We start from the raw sequence: 24351 nt of genomic DNA, 5'->3' as shown, positions 1-24351 counted from the left end.
AAGTAAGCAGTAGGGAGCTCAAGGCTGGGAATGTAACATCATGCAGTCGTGGAGGGACGTACACACTAATAATGTTCAGGGTTGTCCCATCCCAGGTACCAGTGAGAGCTACATACTGACTGCTCGTGTCTGTCCTTGTATTGTGAACTGTGAGTGGCAATGATTTTTGAACTAGTATTCCTACTCGCCTTGAACCAGAAGTGTACCCAGTGTGTGCGAGCATCTTCCATCCCCATCTGTCCATGGCCTTACAAGAAGTGCCCACCAAGTGCATTTCCTGGAGGAGCACTACATCCAGGAAGTGACGTTAATGTTTTACAGTACAACCCCACACTTGATTTTGTCACCCTGGCCATTAACATTCGAGTAAAGAAGACGAAGAGGCGCCATTCTCACCTCAGGTGCCATAAGCGTAGATTAATCATGACCATTGTGATCTTTTCCACAACTCCCAATGTGACCCTCTGGCATCAGAGTCTGTTTCTGATGCACCATTACACAACAGAGCCATCTTCAGGTTGCAGCACCCACAACAGAGCCACAAAGAAGTGTGAGTAGTCTGCACTTGGCTATCAACAGCCACATCCACCGTGATCAGGAAGAAAGACAAAAGGGTGGCCTCTTCTAAACAACAAGGAATGCAGCCCCACCCTTCACCCCCACCATCCACCAAATGGCATTATTTAAACTAATCAGCAGCCCTTGGCTGCAAAAGGTGAATGTGTCTCTCCTCTTCTCTACTTCAGTGTCTGGCTCCCTCCCTACAGTCAAATGAATTTCAGCAATACACTTCTAGAGTCTGCGAAAGTAACCCCATCTCCATCCTGTGCACATGAACAGGTCAGAGATCTCCAAAATCGAACCTGCAGACGGACTTCCCTCTGGTTCGCTTAGACACACACTATGTGTAAAATGTGCAGATCATACACATTAATACAACCCCACATGCACTAGCATGGCAGTGGAACACTACACAGGTGGGCGGGTAGGCCACCACTCCCAGGACCCAGGTAAAAAGCTCTGGTTATACTATAGGATTACTAAAGCAGGGTATGCTGCCACTACCTCTCTGCTTGCTAGAACCCGTGACCGGGACAGACGTCCACTGTCACATGGAGAGCATGTTTGGTGCACCCCTCTAGGTCCACGACAGGTGTCTTCATGTCAAGGAACATGCCTAAGGCTTCACGCACATGCTAGATTTGCATGATCCTGGGGCGAGAAATCCCCAAAAACTTGATACCAGATACTACAAGTTGGGCTGTCAAGGCAGTATACATGCCTGTGCACCCCAAAGGGGACATTCCATTCCTAACATTGACAAAAAAGCACATTGAAATACAAATGAGGACATTATAATATTAAGAAAGAATCTGCTAACGGAGCATTACGGAAGATGTGCAACAAATGCGCAGATAAACCACCAGCACCAGAATGCACTTGGAGTATCATACACCATGCTTTACCAACAGCCAGACTTCTTGTATGCAGCCAACTAATATAAAAATATATATGTGTGTATATTTGTATACACACACGCAAGCACAAGGTATAGATGTTTTACTGTGAACTGTGTCCAGAGCTGGGAGGATGCTGATGTAATTAGAAATTCCTTACTGTTTAGAGTGTGGGTGGCTTGTTCACATAACTTCATATATACACACTCTCATATGCCACGCTGTCATCTTTAATCTCCCATACGCCTTGACATTAATCTTAAGGGCTGTTTATTCATACTTGCACTAAACTCAGACCCAGAGTCACCAAGCACTGTCAGTTCAGATTATCCCCAGGCTTAGCAACCACTCCTGACAGCGAGATGTCTTGTGAAGTCTAAACTCAGCCCTTCAGCCGGTGGGTGCTGTTATTGTCTAATCGGAGCAGTTGAAAACGACATTATGGGTTTAATGCGGTAGCTGTGGTGTAAAAGTTCATGATGAACTTAGCCAACCTTCGGTGTAGGATACATCACATGTTTTCCAGACTGACTGGGGTCTGATGTAAAAGAGCATTGACTCACTATCTGCACACTGCTTGGGTATCCAAAGAAACTGCTACATTTTTATTTTATATTATTATTATTAGTGCTCTCGGCCATGCAGTTCACACATTGCAAAAGTTATAAACAAGGATCATAAGCACATTCAATCATTATGCAGTTAGATTTATAAAAGGCAGTGGGATTGAGGTACAGTCAGAGTTAGATAGTGCAAGAGAGACCTTCAGATATTAGTAACTAAGTCTGTGAGGCCAAAGAGGATTCACCATTTGTTTATTTTGAGTTATAGTCTTTCTTCTCATCTACCTTGTTGTCTGTTACCTCAGCTACAACTGTGTATGGGGTTCTTCGGGTCCTTTGGGCCCCTCAAGTTGATTGCAGCTTCCTTTTTGTATACAGTGGGTTTGTTTGTTAATTTTATAGCTTTTCTTAAAAAACTTCCTCAAGAAAAGAGATCACTCCGAGTAATGTCCGTATTCTATTAAAATATTAGCAAAAACGTGTATATATTGTTTGTAATGCCACTCTGTGGCATCAGGAGACATTGGCTAAACATAACAATTCCTAATTACAGACTACGCTTATTCTTACTGCTTTCTCTCAGAATAGGGTGGGGGTCAACATGGGCATTCCAATTTAACCCATCAAGTAGGTTTTCAAATGTTATCTTTTTGTTGTTGTTATTTATCGTTTTCTATTACAGCTGGAACGCTGCATCCAAACGCATATAACAAGCAAAATGGCTAAAGAAGCAGATAGTGGGAGATAGAGGTCGGTGGGATGGGAGGTATTAAGAATAGGAACAGGAGAACAAGGGCTGAGTTTAGACTTATAATGTAATATGGGGTTGCTGGTTAGCAGGAATAATGTTCCTTTACTAATAGACTTTATAGATTATTATAAAGGTTGAGTTCTGAGGTCAGCCTGTAGTCAGGGAGCAGGGAGATACAGGTAGAAATTCAGTTGAATCTAAAGGTCTGCTGTTCCTGTTTTTTATTTTTTTTATTTTAGGCTTTGAAGATAGGACACTTTTTCAGATCTTGGATGCCTTTTAGATTGAAGGAAATTGCTTGTAGTTAGAATCAACCAAATATCTAGAATTGTCAATGAAAGATGCTCCTTATATTTAAACCTGTTCTCAGCGGGGAGCCACTGCAGTTGCTTCGCAAAGCATGTGGAGAGTACTTGCGTGTCCTAATAGTTTAGCGTTTTTACATAGCTTTTTGTACCACAGTATAAGAGGTTGGCACAGAGAACAATGGTTTAACTAGCTGAAACATGAAAAATACCAATTGCTTAAAATGCTGCAATATACTAAGTTTGTCTGTCTTAAATACCCTGCTGTCAATAGTAGACATATCTTTGTCCTCAGTGTTCACCTGGCATTTATCATGTATAGTGATGTTTCATGCCTGATGTGTCCACATGCTACTGGCTCTTGTGACCATACCATCCGTGATCTCTTGCCTTTCATGCACTCTTTCCAGGATAGAGTCATACCCTGATCATTAACTGTCTCATTTTTTCCAAGCCCTTATCATCTAGGGGCCCCTGCGTTCCGTGTCATTATCATCTGTGATCCGTTGTCTTCAATGTTACTGTCATCAGTGAATAGCTGTCATCCATGTCCTTTTCATCTATAATCTCCTGCCTTCCATGTCACTATCTTCTGTGTCTCATGTGTCCCATGTCCTTAACATCCTTGTTTCCTTGTATTTCATGTCCTTATGTTCTGTGGTCTTCTATCGTCCCTGAACTTATTATCTAGGTTTCCAGGTTTTTCTTTCCCTTGTGTATGGTTCCCTATATTCCAAACGCATGTAATTTGTTGTCTCTTGTTTTCCATGTTCTTATCACCCGTGATTCCCTGTCTACCATGACCTTGTCTTCTGTGGTCTTACTATCTGTGATGCCCTGTCTTTCATGTACTTATCAACTTTGGTCCCATGCCTTCTATATTCTTGTCATCTGTGATCTCCTGATTTACATGTCTTTACCATCTTCGATTCCTTTTCTTCCATGTTGTTATCTGTTATCCCCTATCTTCAATCTCCTTGACATCTGTGTTCCCATGTTCTCCACGGTCTTATCATGTATTCCATGTTCTTATTATATATTTTCTCATGCCATCCATACCTTATCAGCTGTATTTCATGACCGAAATTCCTTTTTCTTCAACAAACCCATGCTTTCCATACTCTTATTTTTCATGTTCTCATCGTCTGTGATCCCCTGTTTTCCATGCCCTTACCGCCTGTGCTATCCTGTGATTTCATGGTTTCAGTAGACTTCTCATTTGCAGCCTGCTAATGTGTTCATACTCTACTTGTAGTTAGCGCACACCACCCACTCTCGTGTCTTCAGTGCATACTAATGTGCCATCCAGTGTCTTCTAAGTCCACGTCATCTTCGGACTAATGTCCTTGTAATCTTCAGGGCGGCCCTTATTATATACCGGCTAGTTTCTTCAGTTTCTTACATCTGCAAATTATTCTCCTGCATAATCCCTCTCGTCCACACTTCTATAAGGGCAAGTAGTACATCTCCCACTCATGTCCCCCCAATGCACGATTGAGTTTAATTCAAACATAGAGGCCATTGACACAGTAATGCTTGTGAAGTTCAACTGATTGGATTAACTTTGTTTGAGAGCATTTACATGTAAGACTGGAGAGGGGAAGTCTAATTGGTATCATGCAAATCTTTGGGGAGAGGGGACAGCCAGCGTAGACATTCTGTTCTGTGTGTCTTATGTTTATCTTGTTGACTGTTATTAGACAAGAGGGTTGGTACACATTCAAGGCCAATGCTACCCCTCTGGCCAACTTAATTATTGAGTTCAATATGTTTAAGATGAATTCTGCTAAAATAGATTTTGTAAGTGTAGATTATAGGTTCATCTGGAACTCTCATGCAAAGCACTTTTTCAAAGGTATTAGCCTTTAGCCGAGTGGGTTTAAAGATATCTAGAGTGGACAAACTGTTTCTCTCTACATATGAAAAAAATTGGCAAATGTAATTTTAATTGTATTTATATAGCACTTACTACCCCTGATGAGGCGCCCTAGTATTTTTTGACGAGTATAACGCTACTCTGGAACCCAAAAGGATTAGAGGTGGTTTAGTATAGGGAAACATGAGTTAATTTGAGCAGTGGGCATGTGAGTCTGCGAGTTGGATTAAATAGGATAATGGAGGGTTTGAAGAGGGAAGAGTCTAAAAAGTGTTACTTGGGAGATCATAGTAGTAAGATGAGGTTTGAGATGAGTGAAAAGGAAAGCTGGAGAAGGGAAAAGTCTCTAGAAAGGGATTCGGGAGATAATAGTAGTAAAGTGAGGTTAGGGATGAGTCAAAGGAGGGATACATGAGGGAAGAATTTCGAAAGGGCTATTTGGGAGATCATAGTAGTAAAATTAGGTGTGAGGTGAGCTAGGAGGGATAGAGGAGGGAAGAGTTTAGAAAGGGGTATTTTGGAGAACATTGAAGTAGAATGATGTTTGGAAAGTAGTGCAATTGCGAGAGTGACACTTTTTGCTTTCTCTGACAGAAGTAGTAAATATATAGATACATTACTACATAGAAAGGGTATAAATGGATAAGGAGGATAATTTTGCTTTGCTGGGAGCAGGCCCAGGTCAAGGAACTTAGTATAGGGCCTCTGGAGCTTTGAGCAAGGGAGTAAACCTAGCAGCATCACCTCATGGGTATTTGTCAGCTTTCGGCCCATCGTGATGGGTAATAATTCGAGAGTTCCCACCCAGAATCAATGAAGTGATGGACAAATCCAAAGGTTATGGAGCAGGTCTGTGTTGGAAAGTGAACTATAGGGGCATGTAGGTGCAGCTCCTGGTAAAGTTGTATTCATTTGGGCTGGTTTAAGGTAGGCCTGAGACGGGACATTAAATTAGATGTATCTGAAGCAGGAACTGTGAAATACTTTGTAGGGATATTCTAACACCTTGGCCCAGTCCGAATCATGTAGTGACTTACTCAGATCCACCTTCCAGGCGGTTCGAAGAACAGCCCTGGATCCATTCCCCTGTTGTGGAAAAGCCCTGCAAAACCATTTTTATCAATTTGCTACCTGTTCCTTTCATCTAAAGTATCCAATATTTTTCATGCGGGTAGGGTACAGGTGGTGAGAATGTAGAAGAGGGTGTTAAGTGTTTGCCTAATTTGCTTGTACTAGAAAAATTGACCTGAGAGAAGACTGTATTTGCCTTAAGTGTTTGTCTAACAGTTTATCAGTTACAAATCCCACCAAGTTAGGAGTTCCACAGCCTTTCATAGGAGGAGCTGCCCTGGACGCAGCCGCTCAGTTTGGGTAAGGAGACCCAGGAAGGGGATAGGTAGGGCACATTAGTAAGCTTATGGGTTGTGGCAGGGCAACATAAGGCCGTACGGAACAGCCCCGTAGGTCTCTGATCAGAACAAGTGATGGGCAATAATGAATGATGCAGCAGTCCCTCCTTAAAGTCATTAAGGGGAAATCCGGTTTCCATGCAGGGAATGCCCGGGAAAGCAGCGAACAACCCAAGGGAGCTGCACAACTAAGTAATAACGAACACTGTGCTACCTTATTAAACGTAATAAGTGATAACCTCAGTTTCGGAAATTATAGAGAAATTCTTCTTCCACTCATTTGAGTTGCAATTTAAACCATCTTTAAAGCTAAAGTCGGATTTTAAGTTACTATTCTGGAAATGCCACTTATAGAAAGTTGAAAAACAAGCAAGTGATGGTGCCAGTCGAAGAAGCTGTGATATGACTTTCAATGTACCACGCCTGATGACGCCCGTCGGCTAGCAGCAGTTTCACGCTGTCTCTTCTGATTGCAGGAAGGTGGAAGACCTGCAGTTCCGGGTAGAAGAAGAATCCATTACCAAGGGCGATCTTGAGGTAAGGCCTGCCTCTGCCTGCTCTCTCCTTGGGGAATCCATTGTTGGATATGCCTCTGGTTGCATCTGTTTTTACCCTGGGAATTCATTCTGGCTAGAGATTGCTTTTCTGGGAGGGAAGATGCCTTAAGGAGAATGCCTCACATATCTAAACCAAAGAAATTTGTTTGCAGTTGAGGAATGTTACAACAGTGTATTATATAAAGCAAAACCTTACACCTAGAAGGGCATCACCTAACCATGTAAGATTGGAATATGGCAAGACATTGTGTAGTTAATTTAGAAGAACAGGCTGGCGTGTATACTATAATATAAATAGCCCAATGTACAACTTGTAATTTGCTTTTTTATACTTATTTATTTTAGTTTTATATATTCATATGGGACCTACTGAAAAATTTAAATGTTTCTAGGTTCTCAACTAAGCATAATTATAAAAAGCGAGCTGAAAAGATACATGTTCACTGTCTGTCACGGTGATAGGTGAAACAGTACATTTTGACAGCTTCTTCAAAGCTCTTGAGGGAAGGTTTATTTAATGCGTCGAGTGGATGGATGGGTTCCACTTCCATGGGTCTATCACTGAGGATCAGCGGCCACCTTTCAACTGCAGCAAAGTGTTCAGAATCTTCACAAGCCATAGAATAGATGATCTAGGACTTCTGTAAGTTCAGACTCTAATGACGTCCTGTTGCATATACTGTGGATCTAAACTGTTGAATCATGTATAGGCCAGAGACAAACCTTTTGTCTCGATCCACTTCTCCACAATCAGTGAGGATCTAAGACTCTAAGTCCTTCAAAGAAGCGCTCTGAATTTTTGAGGGTAGCTGAAGCGTTTTGTACGACTGTAGTCTGGCAAGTTTATCTTGGGGAGACGGCCTAATGAGGCTTGACCATCATCGAGTTTATCATTTACCAATGCCTCAATAATAATTCGGTGGTGTGTCCTCACAATGTGGAGATTGTTTGACGTCATTTCATATGGTCTATGTGAGCATTTGTTGCAAACATATTTTTAAGAATTCTGATGTTAGTCACCATCAAGTAGCATATTTGTCTCCTTTTGCTACTACTGTGTCTATTTCTGTTGGGTTGACATCCAGCATCCCAAAGCTGGAGAGTACCAGAGGCAGATACTGCAGGGGCAGGAGGCGAGGAGCTCTCCTAGTACAGCTGGCGGGCCATTGGACATATTAAAAAACAGAACTGCATGGGCAGGGGGTATGGGAGCAGCTCAAGGAACAGCGAGACAGACGAGCAAAACAAACACAATGTCACTCACTAGGTTTGAGATGTAGGCTTTGGCACACAGTCACACTCAGTGAGCCTCACGTTTCTGAGCACTCACTCACTCATGACTTGTGCGAATCACTTATTGGAGCACATTCTCACCCATTTCCTTTTTTATCCCTCCCCACCCTTATTACACAGGCACACTATTTTAGTGTGGCACCCAAACCTTGGAGTACAGTCTCAATAAGTGGGTCTCACAAGGTCTCCCATCAGGTGTGAGTCTCACTTTTTGGAGCCTGTTTGCTCATTGAGTGTGTGTTTCTTGACTTAGTATCAATCATTCAAAGGGAACCGCACCCCAAGGTTCACCATGGCCAAATCAACTCCAGCAGCCTCTCCACCGAGCTAGCCTCCCTCTATTTAGCTGGTAACAGTATCTTTTGTATGTATAGCTCCCCACACAGAATGCACTCTGCTTCTGAGTACTGCAATAACAGAATATACAATTACCTAAATACATGGTAATTATGTTATCAACTTAGGAAGGATAAAAGGGTAAGTCAGCCCTAACAGTATTTGTGTTTCACATGTGTCAAACAGTCCTCTGTATGGAGCACTCAATTGGCGGCCAGCTCATTGACCCCAGATTAACTATTCCAGCAAATGCCATGAACACTGTAGTACGGTTCTAATGCATTCCAAATATTTAACAAGCTTTGGCAAAACCAATGTGTAGCTTGCAGTTTGAATCTTGACAGAAACAGTTTTTTTTAAAAGCCTATTGTACTTTAAAAACAAAACAAAATTGATTGCTTTTTAGGGCACCCATGAGCTAAAATGTATAGTGTGATGAGTAAGTACATTTTTGAGATGTAAAATAGTCCCTCAAATAGCAGAGTAGTTCTTCTGACCGTGTTGCTTCCCCTGACCCCTTTAAAATACTAATCTCCACTGGCGCCCCGTTTTGCCTTCATCCCTCGTAGCCCATGTTGCTTTTGCTCTTTTGCACTTCCCCCAGGTTTGCTACCCTCACCCACTTTGAAAAAAGGAACTCTTTTGCATGGTTTTTTCCTTTTAATTTTAGATCCAACTAGGATCGGTAACTAAAAATGAAAAAAAGCATTCATGCAATTTTGTAGGTGCATACAAGTGTGTTGCACGTGCCTACAAAATGTTGCGGCCAGCCTCTGCAAAAGCTTTTCTTTTAACATTCTTTAGCCATGCATCAGAGCATCGACGATCGGGATGCTGTGCTGCATGGCTTAAACCATTGGCAAAGCCTATGGCTCTCAAAGGCGATCCCTATTGGCTTTGCCAATGCTTGTTCCTATTTATTCTCATTTCTTCCTTTGCAGCGCAGATGCAACTGCGCCTCAGTGAAAAGCTCTCATGCAGCAAATCTTCTGAATTGCCCGGTCAGGTCTCCTACTATCTGGGCTCAGCGACTCTCGGCCTTCTGAAGCCTGGTACTTTCTAAGAGAGAAAACACGGTTTCCACCCAAGCAGATATTAGGAGAATCGTTCTGGAATCAGAGAACCCAAGTTTTTATCCTTGAATCATCCATCTTCTTGCAGGAAAAGTCAGTGTGAGATTCACCTGGCCATGATGTAGAAGACATTGACAGGAACAAAAGGTTCATTATCTCTTACCACAGGTCCATGTTAGATTCTGGGACAACTCTTACTGAGAATCTAATATCCTTAATATAATATTGGCAAAGCTCGCTTTAGGAAGCTAGTGCAATACTGAAAATATTCAATCACTGTTAAATCCTGGATGTAAGCTGTATGAAATTGCTTCCTCTCGGCTTCCAGTATTAATTCACCCCTTATCATGGGATATGCAACCCAGCAGAAGAGCGGATATGTTTATGCTTGTAAATGAGGCAGACTTATTTTACGCCGACGCAGGAATTGTTCATTTCGTACTCCGGCGTGGCTGTACATTACTGGAAGAGGGGGGCCGCAGGCATGTCTCTGGCTCATTGAGCATTCATTACTGCATTAATGCTGGATCATTGGAATCAAACAAGAGGCTGCAGATAGCAGAGCCTGCCCTGTGCGCTGCTTCTGGCCCTGTCCTGGCAGTGCAGCCGTGCAGCATTAAGCTTATTATGAGGACATGATGCTATGATGCAAGCTCCCTGGCCCTTAGCAGATTGACCTATGTACTTGTGGAAACAAACACCAAATTCACAGCTAAAACGCAGTGAAGAACATTGTATGCGTGCAAGTATTATGCAGTGTTTACTGGGGCAGAGGTCTATCCAGTTTCATTTTGTATGCCATTCATAGTAGGTTCTACAATGAGCACCCATGCTACTGACACACATCAATGCTGGTGGATGCTGCCATACGTCCTAGGCTAAGTTTCTTTAGTACTGATGCTATGTATTCTTGATTAGGTCTCCTGCTTCCAAGTCTCATCATTTATAATATAATCTGCATGGACTCAAAAAGTCAAGTTGCCATATTGCATAGTGCTGTCCAGGGCGCTATGCTGCCAAGTCACTTAATTATTGATATATGCGTATATACCCGATTCTTGATATCCCATGTTGATATATTACGCCAGAGATCTCATATTTTCTGGTATCTTGCTGCCAATATATTCTGTCATTAATCCAATGCTGCAAAGTCACTTCATTTCCAGTATATATTGATCCCATGATGTCATGGCTCTTCATTGCTAGTATAGTCCATCATCAATACCATTGATTGCTGGCATACTCGGCCATAGACCTCATGCTGCCACATCTCTTCACTCCTGGTATATTCTAACATCTGAAAGAAACACGCTGGTTACATTCCTTACTTTAGAATATCCCCAGGTGTCACACTGGATCCGGAAAGTTTTTCGTCAGCAGTGCCCCTGCGTGTCGGTAGGCGTCGTCTGTGGCTCTGCGCCGGCGTCTGCATCGTGATAGCTGGGATAACGTCGTCGGAGTACTTCTTTTTTCCGCACCAGCAAGCGCAGATCCGGGAAGAGCTAGTACCCTTAGTCACTTTTTGACTAACTTTTTGGTCTATTTTGACTATCTTTTTCGAGCCGATTCAACTCCTGGTGCCAGTAGGGATGCCTGGATTTAAACCGTGCGACACCTGTCACTGCCTGATGTCGGTGAACGACCCCCACCGCCGGTGTCTCTACTGTCTCAAGGCCGACCACCGGCAGGAGACGCAGGAGTCGTGTCCGGCCCCACACCCTCCGGTCCCTGTTCTTAATGCGACTCCGGACGAGATTTGAGATTTCCTCGTGGCCATGAGGACTCTCTTTTCGCCGTCGAGGCCTGTCGGTGCGCCTTTGGGCCCCGCGGGTCCGACTGGGGGTCCTAGCGTGCCGCCGGCTTCGGCCCTGGCGTCGTCGGTGACTTCGGTCCCGGTGCCGCAGGACCCCCCGGGATCCAGGCCTGGATCCCGGTCGACGCCAGTTGAACTCACAACTCCTCCGCTGGCGCCGACCCCTACGGTGCCACTCCCGGCGCCGTCCCCGGTTTCGGTCCGTGTCCAACATCAGAGTGGCGCTACTCGGCGCCGTCTCCGACGTCGATGGATGAGGCCTTCACCTATGACCCGGCTCCATCCTTTATGCCTTTCTATCAGGACACGGATGAAGGGGAGGACTGGGAGGGGTCTGAGGACCCTTTGGCACAGCAGTGCTAGTTAAGTCAGGACTGGGCAGATGAGCTGGGGGAGGCCAGTGGTCTTGACACCTCACCCTACACTGGTTTCATCTCTCCTCCCTCCATGGCTACGGAGGAGGGTGCTACATGTAGCGTGGTGTTGCGCAAGGCAGCCAAGGCCTTGTAAGCTCTTCAGAGCCTAAGCTGCTGTTCAATGTGGCCCTCACCGACGTTCTGATGGCCACTTGGTCCAGGCCTTCCACCGTACCCCTGTGGATCGTAATGTGGCCCGACTCCACCGCCCGGCTCCGGGCGACCCCTGCTTTCTGTCCGTACATCCCACCCCCGAGAGTCTAGTGATCCAGGCCTCTATGTCCCAGACCGCATTTCCGTCCGCTTCCCCCGATCGGGAATCCAAAAGGTTTTGCCGGTTTGGGAAGAAACTGTTCTCCTCAGTTAGCTTGGGGTTGCGGTCTATTAACACCGCATGCCTTTTGGACCGTTACAACCACTCTCTGTGGGATACGGTTGCGAGCGTGCTGCCTCAGTGTCCGGATGAGGCCTGGACACGGCTCGCCCAGGCTCTTGCTGAGGGGAGCGATGCGGCACAATATTCCATCAGATGTGGACTTGATACCACAGACTCGCTGAGCAGAGCGATTTCCACGACGATGGTGAGCCGTCGCCACGCCTGGCTGAGGTCCCCCAGTTTTTTGGGGGATGTCCAGAACACGCTCATGGACATGCCCTTCGATGGCCGTCGCCATTTTGGCGACAAGGCAGACAGTGCACTTGAGCGTTTCAAGGACTCCAGGGCTACAGCCAATTCCTTGGGCCTGTCGGGCCAGTGCCAGCAGACTTCTGCTTTTCGTCCCTTTCGTGGCCAAGGAAGGGGCACCCCACACACGTTCGTCCAGCCACAGGCCCCAGAACCAACCTCGTTGCGTACGTGGTAACCGCCGTGGCGGTGCAGGAGGACAGCGGCCCGGTCAGTCCACATCCACCCCTGCAGCATCCACCTCAAAGCCCTCCTAGTCCGTGCTTTCAGGCCCATTCAACGCCAGTAGGGGGCAGGGTTCGCCTTCACCTACTCCACTGGCTTTCCATCACTTCGGACAGGTCGGTGCTGCAAATCGTCCGAAGGGGCTACTCCCTCCCCTTCGAGGCGACCCCTCCAGCTATGCCACCGCAGTACCACCGTATGTCGGGGGATCACTTGCGACTTCTGCAGGAGGAAGTTATGGCCCTCTTGGCCAAGGGGGCCATTGAGTGCATTCCTGGGCCAGAAGTGGGACATGGTTGCTACTCCCACTACTTTCTGGTTCCCAAGAAGGGCAAAGGGGGCCTGCGTCCTATCTTGGACCTCCGGAGCATGAGCGGCTTCCTCTGAAAGGAGAAGTTCAAGATGCTGACTTTAGCTCAGGTCCTGGCTGCCCTGGTCCCTGGAGACTTTATGGTTGCGTTGGACTTGCAGGACGCATATTTCCACATCCCTGTCCTGCCGGCCCACCGGCGCTACCTGCGGTTCACGGTAGGCCATGAGCACTTTCAGTTTACCGTGCTCCTCGTCAGCCTCACCAGCACCCCGCGGGTGTTCACGAAAGTGATGGCGGTGGTCGCAGCTCATCTGCACAGATTAGGGGTTCCAGTCTTCCCCTATCTCGACGACTGGTTGTTGAAGGCGGGCTTGCCCCGGACAGTCGTCTCCCACCTACAGACTACGGCCGACCTCCTGCACTCGCTGAGGTTCTCCATCAACGTGCCAAAGTCACACCTGAGCCCCTCTCATAAGGTCCTCTTCATCGGAGCGGTTCTGGACTCGGAATCGGGATATTCAGGCTCTGATTCCGATCTTTCGACCTTTATCCTGAGTGTCAATTAGGCGGACACTGTGGCTCCTGGGGATGATGGCCTCCCGCATCCTGCTGGTACATCACGCCAGGTGGCAGATGCGGGCTCTGCAGTGGGACCTAAAGTTCCAGTGGGCACAGCATCAGGGCAACCTGTCCGACCACGTCCTGATCTCAAAGGGCACTGCGAATCAGCTGCAGTGGTGGCTCACGGACCGCAATTGGGTCAGTGGCAGATCCCTCTCCATTCCCCAACCGGAGCACAAAGTGGTGACGGATGCGTCCCTCCTGGGATGGGGGGGCCACATGGGAGAGGCGGAGATCAGAGGCCTCTGGTCTCCGGCGGAGTCCGGGCTCCATATCAATCTTCTGCAGCTGCAGACGATCCGACTTGCACTGAAGGCATTCCTTCCCTCTGTCCGGGGGAGTGTAGTGCATGTGTTCACGGACAAGACCACTGCCATGTGGTACTGCAACAAACAAGGCAGGGTGGGGTCGTGGACCCTTTGTCAGGAGGCTCTGCGCCTCTGGACATGGCTGGAACACCAGGGCGTCATCCTGGTGGTTCAACACCTGGCAGGTTCCCTGAACGCCAGTGCGGACGAACTCAGCCGCCGGTGCATGATGGATCACGAGTGGCGTCTGAACTTGGACGTGGCGCATGGTCTCTTTCAGCAGTGGGGTGAGCCTCGGCTAGATCTATTCGCCACCGAAGAGAACGCGCAATGTCATCAGTTCTGTGCGTTGGAATTTCCAAGGCGGCACTCGCTCGGCGATGATTTTCATCGCGAGTGGAGTTGCAGTCTGTTGTACGCCTTTCCGCCTATACCACTTCTGCCCAGAGTGCTGAAGAAGATCAGGCGCGATCGGGCCCAAGTCATCCTTGTGGCTCCGGACTGGGCACAAAGATACTGGTATCCCGAGCTACTCAGTATATCAGCCGATCCCCCGATTCGTCTGCCTCATCAGGAGGACCTTCTGTCGCACCAACAGGAGACGGTCCTCCACCCGAACCTGTCCAGTCTCCACCTACATGCGTGGAGATTGAGCAGCGACAGTTGAGGCCATTTGACTTGATGTCCTGAAGTCTGTGAAGTAATTCTGGCAGCCAGGCGTCCCTCCACAAAAACGGTATGCCTGCAGGTGGAACACATATGTGGCATGGTGCACAGCAAAGGCTGTGGATCCCCTTTCCGCCCCTCTTTCTGAGGTTCTTCTCTTTCTTCTTTCCCTGGCCCAGCAGGACTCTGCTCTGGGCACCATCAAGGGATATCTTTCAGCTGTTTCCGCCTTGTTGAGGCTTCCTGATCAGCCTTCTCTTTTCAAGTCCCCTGTTGTGAATAGATTCTTGAAAGGCATCACACATATGTTCCCTCCTGTTCCTTTCGTGATGTCTCAGTGGGACTTGAACCTTGTTCTCACTTATCTGATGTGCGCTCCCTTTGAGCCACTTCATAATTGTCCTCTTCGTCTTCTGATGCTCAAAACTGCTTTCCTGGTTGCTATCACCTCTGCCAGAAGAGTGAGTGAGCTCCAGGCTCTTTCCTCTAAACCTCCTTTCCTTTCTGTCCATCCGGACAAGGTTGTTCTGAGGACTCGTCTTTCTTTTCTGCCCAAGGTTCTTACTGCCTATCACATCGGCCAGTCCATTACCTTGCCCACCTTCTTTCCGCCTCCGTATCCCTCGAAAGAGGAAGAGAGGCTCCATCGTCTGGACCCAAAATGTGCGCACTCCTTTTACCTCAACCGCACACAACAGTTCTGGGTGGACGACCAACTCTTTGTTGGCTACGTGGGCGCTAAGAAGGGACGGGCGGTGCACAAGCGGACCATCTCTCTGTGGGTCGTTTTGTGCATCAAGGTCTGTTATTCCTTGGCTAAAAAGGAGCCTCCTGTGGGCCTGCGTGCTCATTCTACTCGGGCCATAGCGGCTACTACTGCCCTGGATCGAGGAGTCCCTTTGCAGGACATTTGTCAGGCAGCTACGTGGGCCTCACTGCACACATTTGCCAAGCACTACTGTCTGGACAGCCAAGTCTGGAGAGACGGCTTCTTTGGCCGTTCGGTTCTCCCGGACTACCCGGTGTGATCTTGGTTCGCAGGCCCATCACCTTCGGTAACGATATATCTGTAATAAACATTTGTTAGTTAGATTCCTTACCACCCCACCCATCCTCCCCGTTCTGCGAACCGATATCTAGGGTTAAGGTATCTCCCTTTGAGGGCCCTAGTTTCATGGCACCAGTGTCGGTTTCTGCATGGCTCTGCGTTCCTGGCGCGGAAAGCTATGTATAGAACTGACTTCAACGCGCGAGGGCGGCGTCTAAGTACTCTGACGACGTCATCCCGGCGATCACGACGCCGACGACGTATGCGGAGCCGCAAACAACGCCTAGCGACGCGCAGGGGTACTGCTGATGAAAAACTTTCCGGATCCAGTCTGATGCTTGGGGATATTGTAAGGTAAGGAATCTAACTAACTAATGTTTCTTACAGATATATCGTTACCGAAGGTAAGTAACTTGTCCAACGAGCCCATTCATTTCTGGCTTAATCTGCCATAGATCCCATGCTGCCATGGCTCTTCACTGCTGGTATAGTTGATCATCGATCCCATTCATTGCTGGCAAACTCAGCCATAGATCCCATGCTGCCATGGCTCTTCATTGCTGGTTTAGTCTATCATCGATCCCATTCATTGCTGTCATACTTTGCCATAGATCTCATGCTGCAGCATCTCTTCATTGCTGGTTTAGTCTATCATCGATCCCATTCATTGCTGTCACACTCTGCCATAGATCCCATGCTGCTGCGACTCTTCATTGTTGGTTTAGTGCTGCCAAGTCACTTAAATTTTGATATATGAGTATATACCCCATGCTTGATATCCCATGCTTTAAGGGCCCAATTTATAATTAAGCAGTCGGCCGTCCTTGCCCAGGGCGACGGAGTAATTGACTCCGTCACCCTGCTAGAGGTCTCAACTGCCAAATTAAGAAATTTCCGTTAAGGCTGCTCATGTGAATGCATTAACAGTTTGCCATATGACTTAGTCAAATCTGACTGAGCTATACGACTAAGCTTCAACAGTTTTATTCATTCTCAAAAACAAAACCCCAAAGTGGCATTTTGTTTTTAAAAATAAAAAAACAATCCCTCCCTCTCCATGGGAGACAACTTAAATGGCGAGGGGAGAATTTTTGGTCTTTTACTGCCTTATACCGTTAGTGTTTTTCTGGTGGTGATGGGCAGTAAAAATATAGTTATATGTCCGCCCATGCAAATTCGGTAGGTGGACATATAGGCAAATCTCTGATGGCCCTTATTACGTCAGGCCGTCGGGTTGTTCGGCCACGGTCGGGACGGAGTAGTCTCCACTGTGGCTAATCAATTGCCCCCTGTTTCTGAATTCAGTGGGCGTATCATTAAGTTGGCATTCACCATACTCCGTCGCCATTGCAACGGAGTATGCTTACAACTAACATAAATTGGGCCTTAAGTCAGTTGAGCACTTTGGTGCCCCTGTGAACGCTGCTGTGGATGTTGTACCTTAACTAAACTACCAGTGTAGGTTGCCATAAATCCCGTGCATGCTTTAAGTCACTTCACTGCTTTTAAATGCAACAATGGATCTCATGTTTTAAGTCACTTCAGTGCCTCTATATGACATCATTGACCCCGTTCTTTAGTTCACTCCAGTGTCCTAAATCGCTTTCTATCCCGTCGCTATCCTTCTGAATCCAAATAACTGACTAACATATCCACCACTCAAATTACTTTCATATTTCAGTATACTAATTCAACACTAATCCTTAATGGCTTCCAGAATAGCGTGCTAATCACTGAAAAAGCGATGTAACGCCTCGTCAGGGGTAGTAAGCGCTATATAAATGCAATTACAATACAATATACTCATGCTTTGCCACTTTAATGCCTCGTATTGCTGCCATAAATGCTGTGCTTTTACTTCAGTGGCTTTGTATACTGCCTTAAATTAAGCCACGTATGTGCCTGTATATGACATTCTGAATCCCATGCAGTAATTGACTTTAGTGGCTCTCTACATATAATAGATCTAGGGCCATATGTATCAAGGCCAAATGGGTTCGCAAACGCCGAAATTGGCAGAATTTCGGCGTTTGCGAACCCATTTTCGCAAAATGGCATGTATCAAACAATTTGGGTGCAAAATAAGAAATCGCAAAATTTGCCATTCCTTATTTTGCGATTGCATTTAAGGAATTGCAAATTTTGCGATTCCTTAAATGCAATGTATCAAGGAAAAAATACATTCCAAAATGCCCTTAAGGAATCGCAATTTACCACCAACTTCTAGTTGGTGGTAAGTTGTGAATTCTTTTAAAAAAGCATTTTTTTGAAAATCCAATGGTGCCATGTGACGCTCATACATGCCCTTAGGGCATGTATGTGCGCCATATGCGCACATATGTCATTTTCAGGGGTGCAGCAGGGTGGTCTTGAGGCACCCCTGCACCCTTGAAACTATTCTCAATTTGCGATTAGCAAATTGAGAATAATTTCCCATTCATTCCTATGGGCCTCCTGGCCCATAGAAATGAATGGGAAATTATTCCTTAATTGCGATTAGCAATTTGCTAATCGCAATTAAGGAATTTTAAGGAATTGCTAAAAAATAGCGAATTTCTTCATACATACCATTTTGCGATTTCTAAATAGCGATTCCTTAAAACCGCTATTTAGGAATCGCAAAAGGGTATGTTGATACATATGCTTTAAGTCACTTAAGTGCCTGTGGATGCCCCTCAGGGCCCTATGATTTAAGTTACTTTGTTGCCTCTGTACAATATGATAAATCCCATGCTTCTAGTCACTTCAGTGCCTGTGTAAGCTGCCACCGATCCTGTGCTTTAAGCACTTCAGTACCTATTTATACAGCTGTGGATCCCATTTCCTCAGTACAATATCATACATCCAGTGGAATGATTCACATCAATGTCTGTAAGTTGCTATTCATCTTGTGCTTTAAGTCTTTTATTTATCGCAGATCTCATGCTGTAAGTCACCTCAGTGCCTGTGTAGTTAAACACAGATCTCATGCTATAAATCACCTCTGTGTATGTGTAGTTTATCACAGATCTCATGCTGTAAGTCACCTCATTGTCTGTGTAGTTAATCACAGATCTCATGCTGTCTGTCGCCTCAGTGCCGGTGCAGTGTATCACAGATCTCATGATATAAATCACCTCAAAGTCTGTGTAGTTTATCACATATCTCATGCTGTAAACCACCTCAGTGCCTGTGTAGTTTATCACAGATCGCATGCTGTAAATAAATCACCTTAGTGTCTGTGTAGTTTATCACAGATATCATATTGTAAATCACCTCAGTGCCTGTGTAGTTTATCACAGATCTCATGCTGTAAATCACCTCAGTGCCTGTGTAGTTTATCAAAGTTCTCATACTGTAAGTCACTTCAGTGCCTGTGTAGTTTAGCACAGATCCCATGCTGGAAGTCACCTCAGTGCCTGTGTAGTTTCTCAAAGTTCTCCTACTGTAAGTCACTTCAGTGCCTGTGTAGTTTAGCACAGATCCTATGCTGGAAGTCACCTCTGTGCCTGTGTAGTTTATCAAAGTTCTCATACTGTAAAACACTTCAGTGCCTGTGTGGCTTATCACAGATCCCATGCTGGAAGTCACCTCCATGCCTGTGTAGTTTATTAAAGAATCTATGCTGTAAGAGGTCATTTCATTGCCTGTGTAAGCTTTTAGGCTGCCTTAGATCTTGTGCTTTCGGTCAATTCTAACAGTTTAATTGGAATTTCCACTCCCACAGTGTTAATTTTTAACTGGAGTTCCACTTCCTTCTCACTGGAGGACAAGAGAGAGGCTCCTCTTGGTAGTTACACAGCCTAAACCAAAATCTGTGTCTGATCTGCTCAAATCTATGATTGGGAGGAGAGATATGATGCATCGCTCCTTCTTAGAAAGAGCACTTAAGTCTCATAATTCAGGAGTAATTTAGCGGTGTAAGGAAAAGATATGAATTATTGTGTCTCCTTTGGTCATGGTGGGGCTATTAATTGTCAACGAGCAATTAAGATTTTAAACAAACGTGTGGACGTCCAATTCAGAACAGTGCCTTTTGAAAAGTCAAAATGTACTCACATAGTAGGTACATTTTCTACTTTACAGGTATTCAAAAAGGGTTCCAGCGGCATTCCTGGCAAGCTGAGACTGTTGCAAATTACCAGAAGTACATTTGTATGAATTTGCATAAACAAAATTGTACTTCTGTACATTTCCACATGCAAAAATATGACACTGCATTTGCACTTTTTAACTTTTTTTGTTTCTCCACCTGGGTAGTAAATTTAATGTGGCGAAGTGCCATGTTTACACCCACATCCATTTTCTAGAGTAGTGATTTTTAGGTCTCACTGAGTTAGCGCGCATGCGCTGCTCAGAGAGAGATTTAGTAGGTTCGTTTTCAAAGTGCTACTGGCTGGCCTAGCGCTTACGTTCACACGCGCAGACGCCATCTGTCTCCTCCGTCACGGGTCATTAAGTTGCTTGTTTTTATTTCCCGTGCTTTCCCCTCTCCCTCCGTCCGATCACATTCACTTTTGTGGCGATCACTTTCACTTTTGCAGTTTGCCTACCTTCTCCCCCTCCCTCCCTTCCTTTTTATATGGCAATTGAACCACAAGCAAACGGACTGTAATATTCACCTCACTACGGGTTTGTTACCTGACGAGTTGCGTTCCATGCCTTGTACATCTTTCCGTCCCAAACTACTGCCTAAATTATTTTGTGCATTTTCCACATTTAAAAAAAAATCAATGTACCACTCGGTGTGCCAGCAGAATTTGTTTCCATTGTCTCACATACCCAATATTGAATTAAGATACTGGTTTATTTTTACAACAATAAAAATGTTCCTTGCATTTTTGTGTCCGGCCAGGAGTTAGTCAAAAAGTCACATCGCTTTTCAGACATATTTTCCCGAAGAAACTGCAAATCATTATGTTTAACACATTTGCATTTCTATCCGAGGCTTACGACCTGGCAAGGAGAGTAAAAAAGCATTTCCTCTTTTCTTCTTTTAGTTCTCTCCTCTCACACTTGAGCTAGATTGATAGAAGACACCTCAGCGATGGGCCGGTTTAAAGCAACCTTTCAGGAACGGCAGTTTAGAAGAATTATAGGGATGAATTGTCACACTCTGTCTCACACACACTCTCTCGCACGGATACTTTTTCACACTCTCTCACACACACTTTTTTCACACTCTTACACTCACACACACACACTTTTTCACACTCACACACACACACTTTTTCACACACACACACACACACACACTTTTTCACACTTCCACATATACACACACTTTTTCACACTCTCTCACACACTCTTTCTCACACACAAACACTTTCTCACACTCACACACACACACTTTCTCACACTCACACACACACACACTTTTTCACACTCTCTCACACACTTTCTCTCACACACACACTTTCTCACACACACACACAATTTCTCTCACACTCACACACACTTATAAAGTGAAGTAAGAGACACATTGAAGAACACAATGCAGAGGTTTTGTTTCATCTCGTGGACCAACTCTAATGCCTCCTACTTTTGTTTTAGGCTTGATCTAGGACAAGTCTGGAGGTGGATTGTGCACGTCTTGAATCTATATTTAACGCAGTTGTTAAATCTTGCCGTTGCCTCAGGGCACACCTGTGTGAAAGAAACAAGCATTGGCATAGCCAATAGGTATCGCCTTTGGGACCTTAAAGTGTTGCCCGTTGACCCCTGCAGGACGCCCTCCAGGGGACTTGGTGAGACTCTGCTGGGAGCCCCACTGACTCCCATACCTGGGAGCACATATATATCATACCTGGCCAGATATCTATGAAGGAAACATAAGGAGATCACTGCAAGGGCCGAGAGCATCCATGGATTTCTGGCGAATGCTGCCGCTCTTGGTGGCTGGCAGGATTGCTCTGCTCAAAATGGTAGCCCTTCCTCGCCTGTTGTATTATTTTAACACACTACCCCTATGGCTTTCTGCAGCCTTCTTCAGAGACCTTAATTCTCAAATCCGAACCTTCATCTGGAACTCGGAACGGTGTAGTATTGCCCTCACGACGTTGCAGTGCCCGATAACGGAGGGCGGTCTGTCTGCCCGAACTTTGAGGCCTACTACATTGCAGCCCAGCTGCAGTGGCTGGTGTGAGCCATGGCCGGGGAGCAACAACGAATAGAGGCCCTGGAACCGACCATGCCCTTGGTTGGCAACTGGACCAGAGTGTTTCTTAGAGTACGCAGACTGACCTCAGAAGCGCAGGGTGCAGACGACATGCTGGTCCCGGGGACTGAAGAGAATGGGGGCGAGGGCATCAGAGATCCCAATGTATATGCTTAAAGCCCTCCCACATGGAGGCAACTGGCGGGACCTAGACGTGTGGATGGAGGCTGGGGCAACCAAAATGGGCAACCTATACAGGGATAATGAGTTGCTGCTGTTCGAGGAGTACCGAACGGAGTTCGACCTGCCTAAGGGACATTTCTTGTTACACAGCGCTGTCACGGCGGTCCTCCGCAAATACTGGAGGACGGGATCCATAGACCCCCGCCACAACGCAGCTGTTACTATATGGTGCTATCGGCGAGAGTCATCAAGGCAATATCCTGTCTCCACTGAGCGCTTCGGGCACAGGAGCTACATCCGCTGGAGGCACTCCGATGCCCATGGGAAGAAGACTTAGACACCTCAATCCCTGAGGAGGACTTGGACAATATCATGGTTGGAATACCCAAGATATCCCGAAACTCGCATTTTAAAACAATAAACTACTATGTTTTCCACAGAGCCTATCTGATCCCTGAGCGAATACATCGGTATTTCCATGTGGAAAGGGCAGCCTGCCCGCGATGCGGTAAAGCGCGAGCCAATATTATGCACGTTTTGGTCCTGCTCCCATCTGAGAGAATATTGGGATGGGGTGGTACAGCGGTGAGCGAGGTAATTGATTAGGAGGTGCCCTGCTTACCGGCACGCTGCTTACTGGGATGGCTCCCCCATACAGCTAAAACTAAAGTTACTAGTAAATTCCAGGGCCTGGCCTTTGTGCTGGCAAAGCCCGACATAACTAGAAACAGGAAAACCCTGAGAGGCCCTAGCCTAGTCACTTGGAGAAAAGAACTCCTGAAATGGGCGGGATCTGAAGGACAAGAACTGATGAGGGAGGCCAAAAGGGACTTACGACATATAGTGGTGGCCAAAGCCTGGGATGTTCTCATGCATGACCTGGAGCGCCTATGGGAAGGGATTCAGGAAGACGGGGGGGGTGCAAATCAGTAGGGCCCAGTATCTGACATTGGCGCATAGCCAGCACCCATATGGCCCAAGCGTTTGCCATTTTCAACAGACCTCATAGCCATGCATTTTGAGGTAGCGGGATGACGCACTGAGACTGAGCACAAGTTAGCCATGGCTGCACCCCCCACACCCAGAACATACCCATCGTACTCGCGACTCGCAGGGAGGGGAGGGGGGACTCGGGGGTTATAGATGCAAGATGAGTTATGACTATGTAGCACTCAGATGAGCGCATGCTAGATGCACTCTCAATGAGTGGATAAGTGCCATGTTGAATATTGCTGGATTGCTGAGATGATTTTTGAAAGCTGATCAATAAAACCTGTTTTAAAAAATGGTTTACACCTAATATATACAAACTAGAAAGACAGTATGGTATGAGTCAAGTGCTATGTGCAATAGAAAATGTTTAGGATAGGTGATTTGACAGTGGCGAGTAAATGTACCTGTCGTAGTTTCACAAAGTTCATAACAAATTGAAATACCAAGGACCAGTAAAACGCTGCGTATGGATTTTAACCCATTCAGCCTGTTTAAATGCTAGGATCTTGCACAAATCTGGTCTTTTTAGCTTTTTACTTTAGTGTTAGATGGTAAATTATATAAGAGAATATCTGCAGGCGTTATGATAAGCAGATTTTCCATCATGAATCTGTTATAGACTGACATGCTGTGCATACTCCTGACAGCTATTGGATGAATCAGGAGTAGATTTAAACGTTTTGAAGAAAGATTTTATGGTACTTACAAGAGGATTGTCTATAATCATACTTCCTTTGATGGTGATCGTGACCTCTGAAGCTCCTCCTATTTGATACCATCTTACATGTTTATGTATCTACACACATATGGTTCAGAATCCGGCAGGACAGAGATTGTGGCTTCTAAGACACTCCTGGAATATTTGTGTCTGATGACTGCAAATCAGTGGCTTGTGGCTGCTGTGGAAAGACTGTAGGCACTTAGGGCCAGATGTAGGTGAGGGACATTTACCGACTCATAAATACCGAATTTTACCGATTTGGTATTTATGAATCGGTAAATATGAAGGGGGGAGATGTAGCTAATTTTTAAATTTGAAATACCGAATCAGTAGCATTCGGTATTTACCGATTCGGTAAATACCGAATCGGTATTTCCCATTGATTCCTATGGGCTGTGAAGCCCATAGGAATCAATGGTAAATACCGAATCGGTATTTACCGAATCAGTAAATACCGAATGTTGCAAGGGTGCAGGGGGTGTCACTTTGACACCCTCCAGCACCCGAAGTAAAGGCATGTGTGACATGTGGCACACATACATGCCCTTAGGGCATGTCTGTGTGTCACATTGCACAGTGTGCATGCACAGATGTGCATGCACA

The 24351-nt window shown here is 45.9% G+C and overlaps 1 protein-coding gene across 3 annotated transcripts in view; it reads left to right on the top strand.

The window, feature by feature from the left end:
* Positions 1 to 24351, top strand: part of CLIP2 (CAP-Gly domain containing linker protein 2) — a 575836-nt gene that overhangs the window by 351797 nt on the left and 199688 nt on the right. For all 3 annotated transcript variants that reach the window (XM_078679434.1, XM_078679436.1, XM_078679435.1), the window contains one exon: positions 6838 to 6898. In XM_078679434.1, coding sequence (XP_078535560.1) covers positions 6838 to 6898 — 61 coding nt within the window. The remainder of the gene's footprint in view (positions 1 to 6837; positions 6899 to 24351) is intronic.

The sequence above is a fragment of the Lissotriton helveticus genome, chromosome 3_1 (genome assembly GCF_964261635.1).
Source record: "Lissotriton helveticus chromosome 3_1, aLisHel1.1, whole genome shotgun sequence".
NCBI classification, from domain to species: domain Eukaryota; kingdom Metazoa; phylum Chordata; class Amphibia; order Caudata; family Salamandridae; genus Lissotriton; species Lissotriton helveticus.
This window is presented reverse-complemented; position numbering and strand designations above follow the sequence as displayed.